General features: G+C 33.4%; 1 protein-coding gene across 1 annotated transcript; it reads left to right on the top strand.

Annotated features, from left to right (window-relative positions):
• The first annotated feature begins 791 nt into the window (after window positions 1-791).
• On the top strand, window positions 792-21,154 carry LOC139527117 (uncharacterized). Its single transcript, XM_071322390.1, has 10 exons — window positions 792-853; window positions 1,667-1,993; window positions 3,061-3,084; window positions 5,884-5,901; window positions 8,606-8,725; window positions 8,946-9,026; window positions 9,727-9,819; window positions 12,790-12,864; window positions 20,194-20,247; window positions 20,766-21,154. Exons 1-10 carry the CDS (start codon window positions 811-813, stop codon window positions 20,774-20,776), a joined length of 846 nt encoding a protein of 281 aa, XP_071178491.1. The 5' UTR covers window positions 792-810; the 3' UTR covers window positions 20,777-21,154.
• The last annotated feature ends 642 nt before the right edge of the window (window positions 21,155-21,796 follow it).

Raw genomic sequence — 21,796 nt, 5'->3', positions numbered from 1 at the left:
GATCTATCTGCTCTGAAATGTTCAGATGAATCGGACGACTGGTTGTTGGGTTGCTACCCCTGAATTGGTAATTTTACAAAAATTTTGTCGTTTTTGGTTTTATCTTGAATATAGATAGAGATGAACTGTAAACAGCAATAATGTTAAGCAAAATAAGATCTACAAATAACTCAACATGACCAAAATGGTCAGTTGACCCCTTAAGGAGTTGTTGCCCTTTATAGTCATTTTTTTACCAATTTTTCATTAATTTTTGTAATCTTTTACAAAAATCATCTCCTCTGAAACTACAGGTCCAAATTCAACCAAACTTGGCCACAATTATCATTGGGGTATCTAGTTTTAAAAAAAATGTGTGCGGTGACCCAGCCTACCATACCATTTTTCACACCAGTATTTCTTACTTACAAGTGAAATCAAAAGTAAAAAATATATGAATTTCAGATTTTAAAGAAAACGTGATAGTATATATTAAATAATATGTTGTCTTTTTTAAACTCAATTTATTTCAAACTGATTAAATAACATGCTGAAACTTTAAAAATATCTTTAGAAAGAAGTAATGACTGATATCAATATCTTTTTTATGAAATATGCAATTTGAACATATATTTAACCTAGACAAAGGTAACAATAGTTATTCAATTGAAACGACTAAATAACAAATTACAAAGATGTCATCTACATTTAGTGCATGATTTTTTTCTTTAATTTGAATATTTTAATTGAAGAATTTCTTTCAAAACGTATGTAGGTTTTAGCATTTTCATAATTTGATAAATTATGTTTTGCAGTGTCATATAAAGTGAGATGAATGAAATTCTATTTTTGGTGGTTGCTGTCTGCATCAGAGGTTTGTCACTCATTAACATAAGAACTATTTATAGTCGTTTTTGTTATCTTCAACACAAAATACCTTCAAAAGCTAACAGGCGTTATTAAACAATTACAATGCAAAATAGCAAATAAAACAAATTAAATAAAACAAAATCCAGACAAATTGATCAAATTATACCTTATGATAATAGCTTTTCTCATTGTTCTATTAAAGACATATATTTTAAAAAAATTCTTACACTTTATTACATTTAACGTACGCTTGACGTAAATATAACAAATTATTTTTATATAATTCCTGTTTGTAAATTAAAATGTCATTCAAAATAAATATTTAAATAAAAGTCTATACACTCTTAACAAAATTTACCACTGTTACAAAAGAAATTACTTCAAATACTTCTTTAATAAGGAGTAATTGGATTTGTCAAACTTATTGAGCTGTGGTATGATTAGATCTTGAATATATTAAGAAATCTTTTTAAAATAACAATATCAGTAACTCCTAGTAAATCATAAACGGCTCGTTTTAAGTTGTACTTTTAAGTAATTCTAAATTAAGCCAGTTAATTCTAAGTATTTGAGTTAAAAGTTTATAGTTAACGAAAGTAATGTACAAGTACTGATTATAAATAATTACAAGCATTTTATACGTAATAATGAGTAATAGATAGTATATGTAATAATCATACGTCAAGTAATTGAAAATCGTGATACAAACTTATGCAAAGTGAAAATATACTTATTCAGTCACTACTTTAGTTGAATATAAGTCAATACATGATTTAGACATTTAAGACTTTTTTATGTTTTCAACACTAATTTGTAGGTGTAGATGTTTGTAATATTAAAATGTGTCTCACATGGACAGTTCAAAAAGACCACCTTGACCTGACGTGTAGAGTCAACAATCTCAAGTATAATGTAGAATTTTACAACAATAACAACAACGAACAAGGATACTGTTTATCTCCTTTACCATCAACAAAATGTATACCAAAATATCCCAATACAGTGATGAGGCAAAATGCTACAACGAACGTAACATACTTAAAGATACTAGGCCATATAGATAGTCATTTCAATGGGAAATGGGAGTGCAGACACGGAACTAATAGAGACAATGCATTTGTCAACATTACAGTTTTACAAGCAGGTGATAGCTACAGTTATTGGTCCGATTCTTTATTAAACAATTGACAGTCTTTTCTCCTCATTCTTATTTGGATTCAGGAAAATCTCCCGGTCTAAGATGTTTTTTCATGTTTCAAATCATATTTCATCTATGACAGATACAAATACTCCATAGTTAATGGTACCTTTTCTTTATATTTTGTCTGGGTTTTTTACGAACAGTTGCAAAGTTGTAACAATAACAGTAAAAGCAGTGTTTTTATTGACAAATATACCAAAGATAAGTATCCGGTTTAGTAAAAGCTTGCGTTTGAAAACATAAAACTTGTAAAATGTCTATAAATTATAAGTTAACAAAAGGGTTCGTAGAAGCAATAAGATATTAAGGGAAAAAATTAAAAGTTCGTTTCACAATAAAAGAAACACAGTTTTTTTTTAGTTTTGTACATATAAATATAACTGTATAATTAGCTTATTGATGTACATGCATGGTGTTATAACTCAAAAATCTAAACTAATATTCTAGATATAAAACCACTAATTCATATCATAGCCCCATTGCTTTTTATGTTAAATTTTGCAATTTCAAGCAATACTGTGTTTCAATTCTAAAAAGAGTTACAGTCATTTCATGTCAATTCAATATCTTATCCTGACATATTCTTAAATATTTATCATAACATGAAAATTGGGAATATGTCAAAGAGACCACACCCGACCAGAGATCAGACAACAGCCAAACATCATGCACTACTGGGTCTTCAATGCACGATTTTGCTTTCTTTTTATCTATACCTATATGCATGTTTATATCGCTTTATATGACCCTTGGAGGTCTTCAGAGGTCAAGTCGATAAATAACTGGATGGCGTCAAGACTTATATACACATCAAACGAAGGTACATATTATCGAGTCAAGTCCATGCCCTGTGAAATGCTTACTTTAGAATTTTTATGATTTTGACAAATGTGTTACTTGGTTATGAATTCGATATGGGAATTTGAGTCAAATCGTTGAAAACGAATTTGACAGCTGGTGCCTTTTTAACGTTTGCTTCTTGATTTGTGAAATCATTTTATATGTTTCAGACAACAAGATAACTGAACCAAAGGGTAGGCATTTTTATAACTTTTGAATATTTCTTTGGAACAAAATTATGTTTTGATTATATGTGTTTCGTTTCATTTTGTATCATCTGCATTATATATATAATTAGTTAAGATATCGTTTATTAGTTTCAAGAAGCGCTTTCTCGTCTGTTTGTTTTACCTAGATATCAGGCCTTTCAAAACAAAAACTTTTACTTATGATTGTACATTTGAATTGTCCCCTTTAGTTTACATGCATTGTTAATGCCCGTGTCACACTGTCCCGATTTTTACGCCGATTGCAACACGATTATGGAAATTTTCAAAATCGGGACTGATCGTATCCAGATCGGGCTATTCGTAGTGCCATCTTTAACCATCTTTAACCATCGGTCACTTTTTCTAGCCTTCGGGGACAACTTCGGGAAGGGTTCTAAATTTTTTAACATGTTAAAAAATCCCCGAAGGTGCGTCCGATGTTGAGGGTTCGTATTGAGTTCGTATCACCATCCTCACCATCGTAATGTCACCGGGAATGCATCTTTGAACATCGTATTGCATTCGTGTTTCCATCGTTTCCATCGGGCAGTTTTGACATGACGATGTCTACACGAATGAATCACGAAGCTACCCGAAGGTCTTACGATGGCAACACGACTTCGTGAAGACCTCGTAATCCCGTCGTGTTGACATCGAATAAAAGTACGAAGGCGACAAGATGGAACTACGACGGCAATAAATCCAGCTAAATGTAATTAAGTTAATTTTCGCGCTAAAATACATTTAAAGTGCCATGCGCGATATGCACTGGTCTGTCTAATACGACAGTTAAGAAAGACGTTTACAAAACATGGAGCTCATATCATATGATTCTATGAGAACAAGAAAGGCGACAGCGTTGTTTCTATTAATTCAAATGGAACAAGAAGAGCAGCTATTACAGGCTCAGGATTTACTTTTACAAGTAAAATATTATATTTTGTCAATTTTTCATATCAAGTAACATAATGAAAATCATAAACGCGCCTCGTACACCAACACTGCAGGTACACGTATAAAGGGAAACCAACTTTTTCTTCATTATTCTGATTTTTTATGTAGCGTCTGAGTTGTTGTCAAACGAATGTTTACTCCATAACCATTTTGTTGTCTATATGTCATATTTTGCCGCATTTGTTGCTTTCCCCACATCTTTCCTTTTGTCTATATTATTATGATATTCTCCTGGAAAGAGCTCTTTTTGAATAAAAGGGACCAACGAACCCATTACCTTACCTTTAAGAAAGATCAGTAAACATGGGCATAATTATGGGTGATTATTCAGACTAGTGCACACATTTTACAGTTCAAACAAGGCAATGCCGAGCGTGGCATCCCCTCGTATGTAACATATTGGGGACAAATATGGACACTATATATGTATTTGACACATGCAGAAAATGGTAAATTGAATATGCATATTTGATACATAAACTATTTTTTTAGAAATCAAACATAACATTCAGTAACTGGAAATACCTTTAATATTGTCTTTAGAACCAGCAGGTAAAAAAATGAGCAACCAATTTCCTGCGTATTATGCTATTTCAAGGAGAAAAAACAAGTCCATCTGTATGACCTTGACCTTTGGCCTTGAACGTAAAAAATGTCAGATCATGACAAGGAGGAACAATATACCAAATGTGGTTAAAATCTCTTGAAGCATATTGGTTTTAGAGTGTCCACAAGGGTGATATTGCCTTGTATTACAACTGCCACTGTGACCTTGACCTTTGAACTTTAATGTCAATAGCGCTTAAGATATTCTCCTTCTCCCTGATTCTGCTGGCATTATATTCAGAGACTCAGAGTCAAGTTTTACCCTTCAAACCCACGGTCTTCCGTCTTATGATTAAACCAGAAAGTAAATGTACAATATAATATATATTCAATATCGATCAAACAATTTAAAAACGCGTGATCCCTTCGGCATATAATTTTTGAAATACTAAGGCTTTTCTACCTCAGGCATAGATTACCTTAGCTGGATTTGGCCAAACTTTTAGGAATTTTGGTCCTCAATGCTCTTCAACTTTATTTGGCCATTTGTCTTTTTTGGATTCGAGCGTCACTGATGAGTCTTTTGTAGACGAAACGCGCGTCTTGCGTATATACAAAATGTAGTCCTGGTATCTATGATGAGTTTATTTAAATGCATCGTAAGCTGTACACGACGTCTTTTAGACATCGTATGGTCATCCCGCCATCATCTTAATCCATCGTGTAGCCTTCGTAATCCATCGTGTAGCCTTCGTGATCCATCGTGTAGGCTTCGGCTGAGATATTAAGCTTAAATACCCGTCTTCGGTTAACCTTCGTATGTCCATATTTTGCTATCGTATATAATTTTAGCACCATCGTATAGACTTCGTTATTCATCGTACTTGCTTCGGTCACTTTTTAGTATTTTAACGAGATCGGGACCAACTTCGTACGAACTTACAATTTTCGCATTCGGGTGTCCATCGTATATAAAAATCGGGACAGTGTGACGCGGGCATAAGAAAAGAATAAAAGATTATCATTCGAAAATCAGGTTGCATAAGGTGTATTTATCATTTATATTACACTTTTTAAATTCCATTAACAGTACAGAAAAAAGAAGAGAATCGTATCACATTTATAATTAGCATGCCTTTTATAACTTTTATGAGTTCATTCTGTTTTTCTTTTCTTTTTTGCTATTATCACATAATTATTCTTAATTTATCATGATTTGTAATTATGCATGTACACGACTTATATCAACAGTGGTTTAAATAACAAATCGTTTTATTTTGACAGTAAAAACACCAATTACAGGTAAATACTGTTTAAAATATTAGTTTTATTTAATTTAGTGATTTGCTCATGGTAATAAATGTTTAAGCTACATTAATATGCATGTGTCTACAATGTCAAATTTCATATCTTATCACAAAAACTACTTTCTACAATCGCGTCGATCTCAAACACGTTGCTTGTTGCTGCATCCACACAAAAAAACCTCAAATATTTGAAGACAATAGATGTATAAATACCTGAAATATTTGTATTTACAAATGGTTGCTACAGAGAGTACCCAAAATATTGAAGGACATCTTCCAACCCGGCAGTTGGATCCTTTTTTTTAAATCTCTTACTTCGGGGAGTATTAGTCCTCAAGCACACATATAGATCTAATGCTAAGAAATGAAAATAACACTCTGTAAATTGGGTTAGGCCGAAGCGCTTCCTAATTTAATGGTAATGCTGAACGGTCTAAAATAGATATTCGAACACCAGTGATGTATAAACGAAAGAAATGTGAAGAAAAACATAGAGCTTCAATTAATAGTTACAGTCTTAACTACACTACAATAATAACAAACACAAACCAATGCATGTTCGCAGACTAACAAAGCCGGCGTTTAATGTATATTTTATATTATAAATCATGATATATATGAAATACAAATACATTTCAAATGAGGTACACAGAAAGAATAAACATCTGAAACAAGTTTACTCTGAATCAATAAGAGTCCATATCTCTATGTATGTATGTATGTATGTATGTATGTATGTTTATATCCGTCTTTAACGTAACCTCGCCGCCCAGGAAAAACCATCAAAAAACTTTACTAAAGAAAATTGATATGGAAACCTGTGTTCGGAGCAAGTGCAAGGCACGCCTCGGGACATTGATGCCAAACTCCATCACAAAAAAAAACAGCAAAATAATATACAATATCAATATTATGAAATATTGAAGTTTAGTGTTGAACGTCTGCGGCTAGAATGATTTTCAAACACCCGCTTTCACCTCATTAACATAAGAACACTTATTGACACAATCCAAATGATTGGTCCACGTATCCACGTGTACCACTACACATAACAAAACCCGCCAAAAACATACCGCTCTTATAAAAACGTTTCTTTTAGACAATATTTTCCCGCCATACTCCGAAACGCGGGAAAATACATTTCGTCTTAGGTTTAAACTGGTCGAACATATATAAACATAGTATAATCAAAGTCTATACATAAATTCAATAAATGTTAAGGTAGATTCATGGTATACCGCCATCTTGGATTGAACAATCACAGGAAAAAATCGGTCTAGTTATTTGCCTAAATCTGCAAATTGGAAGACAGATTTGTAATTTAATGGTTAGACTGTTAAATTATATAAAGAAAACTTGGCAATCTATTGTATAATCCAAAATATTTAAACAAATATCATTTTTCTTGCTTTTAGAATCATTTTTTTCGAACGAGCCATTTAAGGGAAGATAACTCTTCTAGTAAAAAAATTATACTGGACAGATAGGGAATTTTTTTCTTTTTGCTTGTAGCAAGAAAACAAGTTCGGTGACACCATTTTATCTTTTCATTTTCTTAAAACATATTACAAAACCCATCTTTTCACAAATTATTTCAAAATTCTATCTCATAGATTTTTTTTTATGCACACAAATGTGTTTTTCCATGAACAATCTAACCAAATTTAGGCAATTTTCAACGACTCATAGCTTGAAAAATAGCACGGTGACCACTCCTTTTTATTATATTTTTAAAAAGAGCATATTAAAATCTTCATTCTGGCTAAGTTTAAGAAAATTCTGTCTCAAAAAATATTTACTTATGATCTACCTTAATATGATGATTGTTGTCTATTTTAGAATAAAACAGTTCTTTAAACATTGGAATGTATTTGACAGATGAGGTTTTAAAACGTTTGTTTGTAAAACCATCAACTTCCTATGATGAATGCATAAACACGACGTCATATTAGAAATTTGAATGTATTGCTTACATTATCTACACATCATCATGGGAAGTTTCTCGATTGAAAAAATTAGAAACAAAACTAATGATACTGAATGTCCTTAAGGTGGTATGGGAGTCTAAGATAAAAATGATAGAATTTGTTCATACTTTGCCAAAACGTAGTATCTATTGATATATGTTGAAAAATATAATAATAATGATAGGTCACCGCTCTTTTTATCAAGCTAAAGGACGTAACAAAATGACACATTTTGTATGGATTCTACAAGAAAAAAACACCAGTTTGTGATTAGAAACTAATAGAATTGTTAAATACTTAAGGAAAAGATAGCTTTCAGGCAATGCTTTGAGAATATTAAAAGAAAAGATATTGTCACCGTACGTTTTTTTCGGCTAAAATAAGAAATAGGAAAATTCCATGTAGAATCCTTCAGAAAATGCACTGTTTAAGAGTTACCTCCCCTTAAAATGTCAATTTGAATTTTTTTTTTAAACAACCAAAAAAATCAACATTTGCAAAAATATTAATATTTTTAAGTTATATTCTTATAAATTGGTTCTTTTAAATGAAAATTTACATTAAATATCTGCATTCGTGCATTAAATTTTGCTAACTTGACAGAAAATGTGGACCTTTGATTCCCTGTTTTTTACAATCAAAGATGGAGGAAGACACCCATACCACCTTAAACTGTATTTTTATAACTTATGTATACACACGGATATAAATCAGAAAATTATTTGTTTCCAGGTGTTAAATGCTGGCAATCTTATCTTTCTTATACAATGGTGGGGTTCGGATTCACTATTTTGACCGTTGCAATTATATACATCATCAGTATATGGTGCTGCTTATGTTTTCTACATGAAGGTAAGGTCAGCGTGCGTCGAGTTAAAAATAGAAAATATGATTATAGTATTCACTTTAGATACTGCAATTGGTAGAATATTACATTTATTTATGAATGTCAACTTTACACATGTTGCACTATCAAACGATTCAATATATACAACAATAACCATATCTTTTTTAACTTAGTGATGCATTGTATTGCCTTGTTATTTTTATACTTTTCATTTTCATTTTTCAGATAATTGGTGTAATTCTGTAGAACGTTACATGAGACGTACGTGTAACGGATCTAATAAAGGCTACACACATACAATTATAGGTATTTAGTGTTGTACTTTTAATAACACATATGATTAAAAATTGTAATGACAAAACTCTAATTTCAAAGAAAAAAGGGGAGAAAAAGAAGAATAGGCAAAACAATAATATAGATATATTGCAATAAAGCAATGAAAACTAGCTTATATAAAGTTATTGCAAAATATACTAATACTTATGTATGAAATTGTGTAATGATATTTGTTATCAAGACAAATATATGAAAACATGCATTTTGCCAAAATTGAATCAACAAATAGATTTACAATCTAAATTTTATTATAATCGTTTCTGTAAATAAAAGATTGATTGAAAGCACAACTTTAATTTACAAAAAAACACATAGGTCCATGAAGTATTTAATAACATCTATAATGCATTCCGCTATAATCCACTGATGACAAAAACATTTTTTTTTTTAATTTTCTCTCACTCGAACGGGCATTTCGTCGACTTTTTTACCTAGGTTTCAGATAAAACTTATAAAGTGGTTCCGATTTACCAACAACATTTCAAGTTTAAAGAAAACCAAATTTATATTAATTATTGAACAGATATGTATATTTACAATAAAAAGAGTCTTCAAATCTCATCTATTGCACATTTATAATCCTTATGCTCGTGATGCTTAGACTTACGCAACCACAATTCAATAAATTATTCAAATAATATCTTTTCGTTTTGTTTCGTTTTTTTTTTAGATAGTGTAAGAATAGGAGTGTTTTTGATTCTATTTGTCATTCTGTTGGTGATCCCAGTTGTAAAAGGTCTTCAGGATGACACTAGCTGTCGGGGTAAACTATACTTCGAGTTTAAATAAACAATATAAAATTGATGTAATTATTTGCTTAACATTTGAAAGTATTATATACCAACTATGTTCTTGGGAACCTATTCAAAGTGCAAAAATGATTTCTGAGTATTGGGTTTAACGCTAATTACAACACTGAAGTTTAAAACTTTGAATCACTTAACTATTTAGAAATCTTGATACTTCATTTACAAAAACTTAGCCTTGTCTTTCAAATCTGCGTTTTTACTTCGTTTGCAACTTTATCCGCACACATAATATAAGGAAACCGGTATGAAAAGAATATATTCTTTCATATTCTATTATATTCAAATGTTGAGGGGCACTAGCTGTGAAATTCATGGTCACCAATTTGACTCAAATTCTCATATTTGATTTATAACAATGAAAAACATTTATCCAAACCATCAAAAGTCCAAAATTAACAGTTTACAGAGCATGGGGTCGATAATATGTAGGTTCGTTTCGTGTGTATTTTAGTCCATATAAGCGATGTAAAAATAAACAAAGATAAGAATGGATTAAGTTAACACGTGCAATTGGATTTTTATGCGCCTGTTTGATTTTATGTTATAGATTAAAATATATGTTTCTCATTGTTTTTACCCGTATAAAAATGATTTCACGAGGAAACAATCAGTTATCAAATGATTTACCTTTGTTTCACTTTCATTGTTGACATTCTTTTCCTTTAAATAAACAGTTCACGTACAATGCATGCGTTGTCAATCCCTAGCTAGAGGTTAAATTGAAGTTCACATGAATACGGATTTAATGAGATCGAATTTTTCACTTGCAAGTGAAAAATGAATTATCAATGTTTCTTAGCTTTATTTGACAAAATTGAACCATTTTGGGCTCATAAAAGCGAATTATTATTCCACTATTTCTCTTTCATTATTGATTGAACCAACAAACATCTTTATGAGTTTGACTGTCCCTTTGGTATCTTTCGTCCCTCTCTTCTTTTACTTTAGATTTTTTATATACAGTCGTCCGCCATAAGTATTCGTAAAAACAAAATGGCCGCCAGTCAATGTAAATCTCCACCTGAAAAAACATGGAACTATTTAACAAGTAACAAAATAAAAAAATCCTACCTCAATACTTTGTTATGTTTCCTTTGTTCCTCATTACTCGTAAAATCCTCCTTGGAATGTTGTTATACAACGATTTCAGGTAAGTAACAGTTAATTTGTCCCATATGTCAAGAATTTCACGTTCCAGGTCTTTGGTAATATTTATGTTCTGAGTTCGTTTTTGCAGTTCCCTTTTTAATACCCACCAACAATTCTCTATAATATTGAGGTCGGGACTCTGAGCTGGCCAGTTCATGCTTTTTAGACCCGTTTCCCTACGAAAATCTTGAACAGATCGGGCTCGATGGACGGGGGCATTATCATCTTGAAAAACGTAGTTATCATCTGGAAAATGACGAACAACCACTGGCCACAAGTTATTGTCAATAATTTCAATGTATTTTAAGGCATTTATGTTACCTTCAACAACAGTAATAGTTCCGACACCATGGTAAGTGATGCATCCCCAGATCATTAAACTATACTTGCGCTGAGATGGAGGGCAAATACAATCTGTCAGCCACTCTTCTCCGACCTTTCTCCAGACACTGACACGAGAATCCTGCCCAATGATTACCTTGCACTCATCACTGAAGATTACTTTACTCCAGTGTGCATTAACAGTTTTATGTAAATTCCCCCTGCAATATGCCACTCGTTTCTTCTTGTTGACCTCACGGATACGATTTTTTTTCTTTACTGACCGCTTGTGAAACCCATCAGAATGTAATTTACGTTCAACAGTTTGTTTAGAGAAAGGTCGATCAATGCTCGCATTAAAAATATTAGTAATTTCAGATAAAGATTTACGGCGATGTTTTTTTACACAAAGGGAAAGTTTTCTCATGTCCCGGTCATGAAAGGATTTTGGTCTGCCTGTTCTCCGAATGTTTTCTATATCACCCCGTTGCTCATACCTCTTCAAAAAACTGTAAACAGTACTCTGTTTAATGCCTGTCAATTTGACGGTTTCACTTTTTCTGTAACCTGCATCATTTAATGCAGCGAGACGACTTTTCTGATCAGATGTCAGTTCTTTTCCCTTGCGACCCATTTTGTTTACATTAGATACAACATAAGTGCAGACGCCTCTGACATCATTACGCACGTGTCACATGACAACCACATGTTTTTCCACATGATCATCTATATATAGATTCATTGCCATCCCGATTGTGACATGGAGACGACGGTCAAATCTTGTTTACCCTTCCGTGACGTGACCGCCATTGTTGTTTTATGAATATTTATGGCGGAGTACTGTATCTCGTAGCTAGTGCCCCTTTAATATATATGTATGAAAATAAAAATAATCAAAATGCCTCTTACTGGCACCATGTGCATTAAGTGCCTCAAATATTTGATAGCGCTATCGAAAACTCTCCGAAGTCGTTATGAATGAATCATAGACGAATATCCTAAATATTTTGAGAGATTCATATCTAATTTTTTTTGGTCACCTGCGAGATGTGCTAGAAGAAGTTTTAGGCGATACAATGTGTGATAGATTAGACAAATTATATATGCTTTGGTTAAACAAAAACAAAATGATTCGTAACGCACATTTTGATAGTTCTTTAATAGTTAAGTGTTATCTAATCGTTTTTTTTTTATTTAAGGAACTTGAAATCAATACATGTATGACATTTATGGCAGGTTTGTAACGAACGTGTTTTACTGAGAAATTGAAATTCGAATACATTGAAGCTATGTCGATTGTTTATTTTTGACCTATTTTCCGTTTTTTGTTAACCTGATTTTTCTAATCGGTGATATTTTCAGTTTATATGTGTTAAACAAGTGTTAAACACTAATCCTAAATATTTGCACAGTAATTGTTCTTCTAATAAATAGATTGGTTTATGTTATTTTAGGTGAGGAATTATATTTGACCTTAGGCAGCTTCTTAGCCTTCATATTTATAATACCAACTATAAGATTGACAAAAGGTACATTATAAATTCTTATTTATTTTGTTTGTTGTTATAGATTAAATTCAACTAACATGACTATCCAAAAGTTACATAAATTCCTTTGTGAACTGTGATGCATACTTTGTAAAGAATAGCGTTGCCGCAATTATCTTGATTAATAGTTTTAATGGACCAAATCATATTCCCCCCGAATCTGACCGTTTGAAGAACACGTATCACGAGCAGCACAACGGATAACTCATGTTGATCATGGTCTGCCTTTCCCTCTTTAGCATATGTTTGTTTTCTTCACATAACGTTATTATTTTGTTTTCCACGTAAGAGTTTGAATGTACGTTAAGTATTTCTCGTTTTTGTCTTATCGGGGAACAGTGTTACCGGTAAAGAAGTATTTAGGCTTTACCATTGTTTATCTGACTTCAATTATTAACTAGTTATAGTTTTATCTAAACATTAGCAAGAAATATTATACCATTTGGCAATTAGCTAGTATACTGACTTTCGAAATCTTTAGATTTTTGGTGTTTTAACTCCACTTTTAAGCACCGCATTTAGGCTATTTCGTGGCGGCCAGTTTTTATTGGTGGAGGAAGCTGAAGTAACGGGAGAAATCCACCGACCTTCGATAGGAAATCTCACATTCCTAGTCAAATAAGATTCGAGTCGAGTGCACCCACACGAGCGGGGTTCGAACTCACAACCTCAGTGTTGACTGGCTAGTGATTACAATAGTAACTACTTAGACCACTCGAGGCCCCTCGAAATCTTTAGAAGGACGAATAGAAAATTATATTGTGAATGCAAGGTGGAAGTCATTTATGTTCATGATTTACGCACCGAATTAGTTCAAAGTATCTGAAACTAATACGCAATCATAAGTAGCACTAACCACAGATGAAGCAATGAGAGGGTTTAAATGCATAGGCGGATCCTGTTGTGTAAAGTAGATAAAATGCGTTGTGTATAGATCGTGTTTATTCTAACGTCTAGCCATTGCTATATAAGTAACGTCATAATTACATAAGTCAAGTAGCAACGTTAACATGTATATATTCGCGCTAAATTCCCGACATTCTCGGGGCCGGCAAAAGTTAAAATATGAAATTATTAATTACTTTAAATGTCAATCGAATAGATATTTCTGAAAATTAAATAATTAAAATGTCTTTCTAAAACAAATTCAAATAATTCACTTATTAAATTCACTTTTAACGAAGTCTTTCACTTTTAACGAAGTCTATCACTTTTGGGTAGTCCATTTCCTGATGTTCTCTCGAGCTCGGACAGATGCCTCTCGTTTTGGTAGAACTCTTGTCAATCTCTCTGTTGAAGAATCGTCATTGTTGTCATCTAAGTTGTTAATGTTTGTTCGGATTTCGAGCGGGTACAGTTTTACTATAGGACGCGAAGTACGTCCTGCACTAGTTCGTATTATAGCTGCTCGTGTAAAACCATCGTTTCCGGTGATCAATTCATCAACAACGGCAATGTTCCATCGGTTTTTCGGTAATTTATCATCTTGGACTTGCACTACATCTCCAACTTGTATAGTTTGTAAGTTGTTTCCTGTTTGGCGATGAAACTCTCTAAGAGTCGTTATGTACTCGGATTTCCACCGGTTCCAAAAATGCTCCATTAAACTCGACTGTTTATTCAAATGTTTATGCAGTTCTTGTTTTCCACTATTCACGGCAATGTATTCAATATTCGGTTGTGGATACGGCGTTAAAGTTATTCTTCTTCCGTACAGCAAGTGTGACGGAGTTAACGGCTCCTCGTCCTCAATATCCGGTGATACGTAGGTCAATGGTCTATCATTAATGATCGCTTCTATTTCTGTCAGAATTGTTTGAAGTGTATCCATGGTAACGTAAGATCTGCCTAATGTTTTTTTCAAACAAGTTTTTGTAATTCCTATAAAGCGTTCCCACCATCCACCATACCAGGGCGCTCTTTTTGGTATGAATCTCCAAGTTGTTCCATATGTTGACAATGTATCGTTTAGCGATGGTGATTGGGTTAATTTCTTTAATGTTTCCGAGGCGGCTAAATATGTCGAGGCGTTATCCGATATCATGGTGTGTGGTCTAGATTTACGACTAGCGAATCTTCTAAAGGCTTGTAAAAATGATTTTTCTGATAAGTCCGGTACAACTTCCAGGTGTACGGCTCTCGTTGAAGCACAAATAAATAGGCATATAAAAACCTTGTGTTCAGTATCATGTGTATCTCTAATGTACAGCGCTCCGGTAAAGTCTACGCCGGTAATTGTAAAAGGCGGTGCTTCAAGTAATCGAACTTTTGGCAGTGGCGGAGGATCGGGTGCTGTATATGGTTTACTGTTGATTTTTCGACAAATTACGCAATTTCGCAAAATTCCTCTTACGTATTGGCGAATTCGGGGTATCCAGTAAGTTTGTCGTATCTGAGTCACTGTTGATAAAACTCCTGAGTGTTTCATGTACTTGTGTATATCAAGAACAACTAATTTCGTAAAATGATGACTTCTAGGTAATAAATAAGGAAATTTCGTATTTTCACAAACAGGTGCGTTATGAATTCTCCCTCCACAGCAAATTGCGTCTTTGTTATTCAGGTACAATCTTAGTTGTCTAACTAAAACCGTAGGTTTAGTATCCTTTAATTTCAAGTGTAACATTTCGTCCTTAAATGAAGTTCTTTGGCAATTTAGTATCCAACACTCTGTTGCATCCTGCAATTCCTCTCTTGAAACGTATTTCGCCTTATTTCTCTGTAATATTGGCGAACGGCAATTTCGTATAAATCTTAATAGATAAGCTGTTATTCGTAGTAATTTTGATAATGTACTATATCTAGTAATTTGCACAATTTGGTGTATTCCTTGTTGATTATCTATTTCTTTGTCCGCTGTACTTGAATCTTCTATATCTGTACTGGTAAGTAGTACTGTTGTGTCATTTGGCTTCCATGACGGCCATTTTGATGCATCAGAGATCCATTCGGGTCCGTTGAACCATAGTGTATTCTGTTCAAACTGTGACGCGCTGAGTCCTCTAGTAAGAAGGTCAGCTGGATTATCTTTCGTTGGGCAATATCTCCATTCTTGTGTATTGGTCAATTTGCGTATTTCCGTTACTCTATTTCGTATGAACCTTTTTAATTGCTTTGAAGTTGATAACCACTGTAGTACTATCTGACTGTCTGACCAAAACGTTATGTTTTCTATGTATAGAACTGATTTTACGTGATCGGCTAGTCGTGCTCCAATCAATGCGGCCATTAATTCCAGTTGTGGTAGTGTCAGTTGCTTAAGTGGTGCTACTCTATTCTTTGCAATAACTAAAGATGACTCATGATGGTTACATATTTAAACACTTGCTCCGTATGCAGTTGTACTAGCGTCTACAAAAACATGAAGTTGGGTTTTCTGATTTGGTAAATTGGGAAAATATGGTCTTTTCAATTCTGTATAAGTCGTTTTCTCCAAATCCTTGGCTAAATTTTTCTTTTCCATGTTGTCTGTATTTCTAATGGTAGTGGTTCATCCCATCCGTACTTCTGTTCCCACAATGTCTGCATTAAAATTTTTGCTCGTACGGATACAGGGCTAAGTAATCCTAGCGGATCGTAAATACGTGACGACTGTTTAAGAATTTCACGTTTCGTAATATTTGGTAGTTCAATATCAAATAAGTCGACTTTTTGAAAAGTGATCGTATCTTTAACTATATCCCATTTCAGTCCAAGTATTTTGACAAAAGTTTCTTTTTCGCATACGTCATGTTGTTTGGCTAAATCTGTAAGTTTTGAGCAATTTGAACTCCATGAACGAAGGTTGAATCCAGCATCCGACATCAATGATCTGGCTTGTACAAAATACTTTGCGGCGTCATCTTCATTTTCCAAACTGGACAAAATATTATCCACGTAAAGGTCATTCTTCATCATTGCTGATACAATTGTGTTGCATGCATCCAAGTGTTTAAGTAGTGTTGCATTAAGGATGAACGGTGAACTTGTTGCACCAAACAAAATAGATTTAAATCGATATGTTGTAAGCTTAAGAGTACTGCTGGGATTATCTGTGTCGCTCAACCAAAAAAAGCGTGTAAAATCTCGATCTTTCTCATCTAATCCGATATGTAAGAAAGCCTTTTCAATGTCCGTGCTTATTGCGTACTTCTTGGTTCTAAATCCCATTAATATTTTTGTCAAGTCGTTCAAATCTGGCGGGGTTGACATTAGGCAGTCATTCAAACTTGCGTGATCTGGCGATTTTTTACAGCTACAGTCGTACACTATACGAATTGGTGTTGTTGTCGAATCCTTTTTTACGGCATGGTGTGGTATATAGTGAGTGCTTTTACCATTGTCGTTTTCATCGTTTACCTTCTCTATGAACCCTCTCTTCATTTGGTCTTCAATAATTTCTGAATATTTTCTAAGTAAATGTGGTTCACGACTTAGTCTTCTAATTGTGCTCTCGGTCCTTGCTTTAGCGATCATGATGTTGGAAGGTAAGTCCGGATGATCCAGTTTCCACGGCAACTTGGCAGAATAACGTTCGTTTTCAAATTTGATACAGTCTTGTTGATAAGTCTTTACAAAACTCTCCTCATCGTTCTGTTGTGGTAAACGTATTCCTAACGATTCTAGATTCCAGAATTTCTCGATATCGCTTTCCTCTGCATGGTGTGAAGTAACATTCAAAAGAATTGATGAAGTTAAGGATTTCTCTCCGTTTCTTATTACCGGTCCAGATAACAAGTAACCAATTTTTGATGCTACGGCTGTAGGTCCATTCCCTCTTATCACGTGATCTTGAACTATATCCCAATAGTAATCGGCTCCTATCAAGAATGAAATTTCAAAGCTATCATCGTTATTTACCGGATGTGCGAGCTTTAAATTTTTCAAGTATGGCAAATTGCGTGTAAAGTATTTCGTCTGGTTTTGAAGTGGGACTGCAATATCTGGAACAATCAATGCATTAATGCTTAAAATATCACCTTTGTCAGTATGTAGTTGAACGGTTGCTGTATCCAAATGGCGTATATTCTTCTCCTTGTCTCCAAAAGCTGACAGTTCAATTGTGTCCCTTCCGCTTGGTCTTATCTGTAATTTGTCTGCTATGCTCTGAGTGATGAATGAACGTTGGGCACCTTCGTCAAATAAAATACTAGCTTCTGTGATCTGTTTCCCGTATGATATTGGTGCGATAGCGGTTTTCAATAAAACACTTGTGTGTTGTGAGGTATACATTACTGCAGTTTCTGGTTCTGCTGTTTTTACCAAGCTTACAACGGTTGATTTCTCCTTGTTGTCCTGTCCTTTTCCATCTGTAGCTTGTTCCCCGCAAATACTGGTGTGATGTTTCTTGTTACATTTCTTACATCGGTTACGCGATTTACACTCGGCAACACCGTGGTTTCCTAGACAGTTGAAACATTTTTTCTTTTGCTTTACGATGTTCAGTCTTTCATTCACGTCAGAAATTATCGTGCAATCTCCCGGAAAATGTATACCAGTGCAGTAGATGCAAGGACGTTTTTTGTCATTGAAACGTGGATTGTTTGTATTGAAATTTCGTTGAGTTTTATTACGAGCTTCGGTCAGAAATGTTGCGGTAGTATGTAAACCTTCGCGGTCGGTAAATTGTCCCGCTTCAAGAATTCTCGCTTCTTTTGTGATGGCTTTTCTGAGGTTGTTTAGAGTTATATGAGCGCTATCATATTCACGGGCAATACTTTTTCTCGTTTCTACTGGTAGTTTACTAATAATTATAGGTACTAATAGCGCGCCATACATTTCTTGTGTTTGACCCAAACATTCAAGACCTCTTACGTACGTTTCTAGGTGGTCTCCGTACCTCCTTAGGCTGTTTAAATCATTTGACGGTGAAGGAAGATCCATTAAAGCTTTCATGTAGGCATGAATAATCTTTTGAGGCGATCCAAAACGCTCTTTGAGCAAATTAACGGCAGTGGTGTAATTGGCATTTGTCAGTGCGAAACCTTCAATAGTTTGGGCGGCATGGCCATTGAGTTGGGCCTTCAAGTAACTAAATTTCTGTATCTCGGTCAAAGTACTGTTGAAATGAATAGTTGATTCATAGGAATCCCAAAATGTTTGCCATTGTAAAATTTCCCCATCAAAGTGCGGTAAATCAAGTTTAGGTAATCTGTGATTTTGACTGCTATTTGATACTGAAGAAAAGCCTTGGTTGTACAAATTATTTGTTGACTGCAAGTCACGATGGGTATTTTGCATGGAGCGGAAGTTATCGAAATGGGTTGGCTGTGCATTAATTTCAGTTTCATTGCTGCGTATAACATTGGCATCGGTAAGCGATGAATTTGTGGGGTAAGATGGCATAAAACTATTTGCATTTGGATCTAGAGACGTTGATGCGACATTTTGAGAAATAGAATCAGAATATATTTTTCTAATTTTCCGAAGTTTGGACTCTAAATTAAACATATACTCATCAGACTCTTGAATTTCCTCTTCTACATCCTCCTCCGACGTTAAATCCAGTATCTTTTCATTCAAATCCACGATAGTCTTCTGTTTCTGTTCAACTGCATCCGAAATTAGTTTCACATCGTCTTTGTCTAAGTCCGAATTCTTTTCAATCTCATCGAATTTCTTGAATAACTTTGTAACTTGCCCTCTGTGTCCTCTACGTACTGCTTTTAACTTCGATTCCATTGTTTCCGACAGTCACGGCACCATAAATGTTGTGTAAAGTAGATAAAATGCGTTGTGTATAGATCGTGTTTATTCTAACGTCTAGCCATTGCTATATAAGTAACGTCATAATTACATAAGTCAAGTAGCAACGTTAACATGTATATATTCGCGCTAAATTCCCGACAGATCCAGGGGGTGCCTTAGGGGCCCGGTCCCCCTTTCGTGGAACCATTTTTGTTGATTATTTAGGGAATCACTGAAGCATAATTGGAGCGGGCCCCTCCCCCTTGAGGTCAGTCAGCGACTCCCCCCCCCCGCCCCCCCACCCTAAATGAAAAGTTCTGGATCCGCCACTGCAATTTGATGTCACAAAAAAGACGGTTTTAAGATTTCATACTCCATAACTTCAAACGTCTTCAAAATCATTGTTATCCGTATGTATTGATAGTTTTTTTTATAACTTCTTCTTCTTCTTCTTCTTCTTCTTTTCTTTTTCTTCTTCTTTTTCTTCTTCTTTTTCTTCTTCTTCTTTTTCTTCTTCTTTTTCTTCTTCTTCTTCTTCTTCTTCTTCTTCTTCTTCTTTTAATAATAATACTTATTATTATTAATATTATTATTATTATTATTATTATTATTATTATTATTATTATTATTATTTCTTCCTAATAGTAAACGAAGAAGGTGATGACAAATCAGCACATTCAATGGAAGAACAAGATCTAAGTATATATAAACATCTTATTGCATGTTATATAAGTTGTATTTATAATCTAATTGATCACAAAAATAGTAATCATGATAATGTCTTAGTGTAAACAAAAACAGATGATTATGTAAAGAAAGAATTTAATCATAATGAGAATATAATAATTTTTTGCCCAATGTATGATGATATTAGGGACAGTTGTTTTAATGCATTAAATTGTTTAAATATTGATGGTTTTAATAATTTTTCTAGAAAAGAGAAGCAATCTGTGATTCTAGGTGGCGGTGAGACGTTTATAAAATATTGTATTGTATTTCATTTTCTATGTTCTTGCATGATTCTTTCATAATCATATATGTCGATGGTACTTAATGAAAACATAATTTTTCACAAAATAAATAATGAAAAACAGGCAAACATAAAGAAACAACCAAATCATAATCCAACTTATAAAACCTATCTGAAAAAAGAAGAAACTGGAATAATAAAAAACCCAATAGTTATGGATATGTTCTTTTTATTTTTTTTATCATAGATGAAGATTAGTGTATTCCTGACACAGAGCATCCCTTAAAGGAAACGAAAGAAGAAAGTTAATTGAAAATATTCAGACAACTTCTGAGTAAAATATTCACGATATATTATACTGTAAATTGTAAAACGAAGGATATTTGTTGTTTGTTTTTATTTTTCATGGTTAATTGCATTGTTTCTGACACCAATTATACCCAGACGGCAAAGGCAAAAGTTTAAAGAAAAATATTAGACAGTTTATCAAGTACAATATTCATGATATTCTTCGTGAAACGAAAGTTGGAATGATGGAATGTAAACAAAACTTGTCTGATAATTGAGTGATTTGATATTTCTTGTATAATATATGTCTTTATATATGAAATTAAAAATAAAATAAACTCAGTTGTATATCTAGTTGCATTGTGTATACAGTTGACAATTAGTAAATAAAACTCTCAAACGTCCGAAAATAAATTGAAAAAATGAGAAAACAATTTTATCTGCATTTATGTTATATTATAAGAAAAAGGAAATAGTGACAAATTTCTGTTGTATCGTAAATACATTTTACGCTTTATTTCAATACATTTTCTATTACTATACAAAGCTGCAAGATTGGTTGCTTTAAATACAAGTATCAAATAGCTATAATGTGAGATATTATTATTGGTGTCATTATTATGTGATTGTGTGTCGGTTTCCAATAGGTATTGTTTTGGTATTTTGTTTGGATAGGTGTTTTTTTTACATCGTACTACTACTATTTTTTATAAATTTAATTTTTTTTTTTCATTCGGACATGAAACCTGTGAAATAATTAAAGTTCTTACATGATCAGGTTTCTTGAAACTCATGGTGCAAAACAGATGTAAGTGGTGTTATTTAACAATCAACAATTCCATCAATTTGAGCGAGACTTGATTGATAGATGTTGATAAGATACATTTGAAAATTGAAATAACAAATGCACGATAAAAGGTACACATAAAAGACTGTACTGGTTATAACGTCGATGTCTTTTCAATCCGATTACTCCATAGCGTATACCAC

This window comes from Mytilus edulis, chromosome 6, assembly GCF_963676685.1.
Source record: "Mytilus edulis chromosome 6, xbMytEdul2.2, whole genome shotgun sequence".
NCBI lineage: Eukaryota > Metazoa > Mollusca > Bivalvia > Mytilida > Mytilidae > Mytilus > Mytilus edulis.
This window is presented reverse-complemented; position numbering and strand designations above follow the sequence as displayed.

Bases quoted from the DNA above. Each gene is read 5' to 3' on its own strand.
- LOC139527117 (XM_071322390.1), top strand. From the start codon at position 811: ATGAATGAAATTCTATTTTTGGTGGTTGCTGTCTGCATCAGAG. The intron at 8,726-8,945 runs GTAAGGTCAGCG...TTCATTTTTCAG, and splicing joins CTTATGTTTTCTACATGAAG to ATAATTGGTGTAATTCTGTA. The intron at 9,820-12,789 runs GTAAACTATACT...ATGTTATTTTAG, and splicing joins GGATGACACTAGCTGTCGGG to GTGAGGAATTATATTTGACC.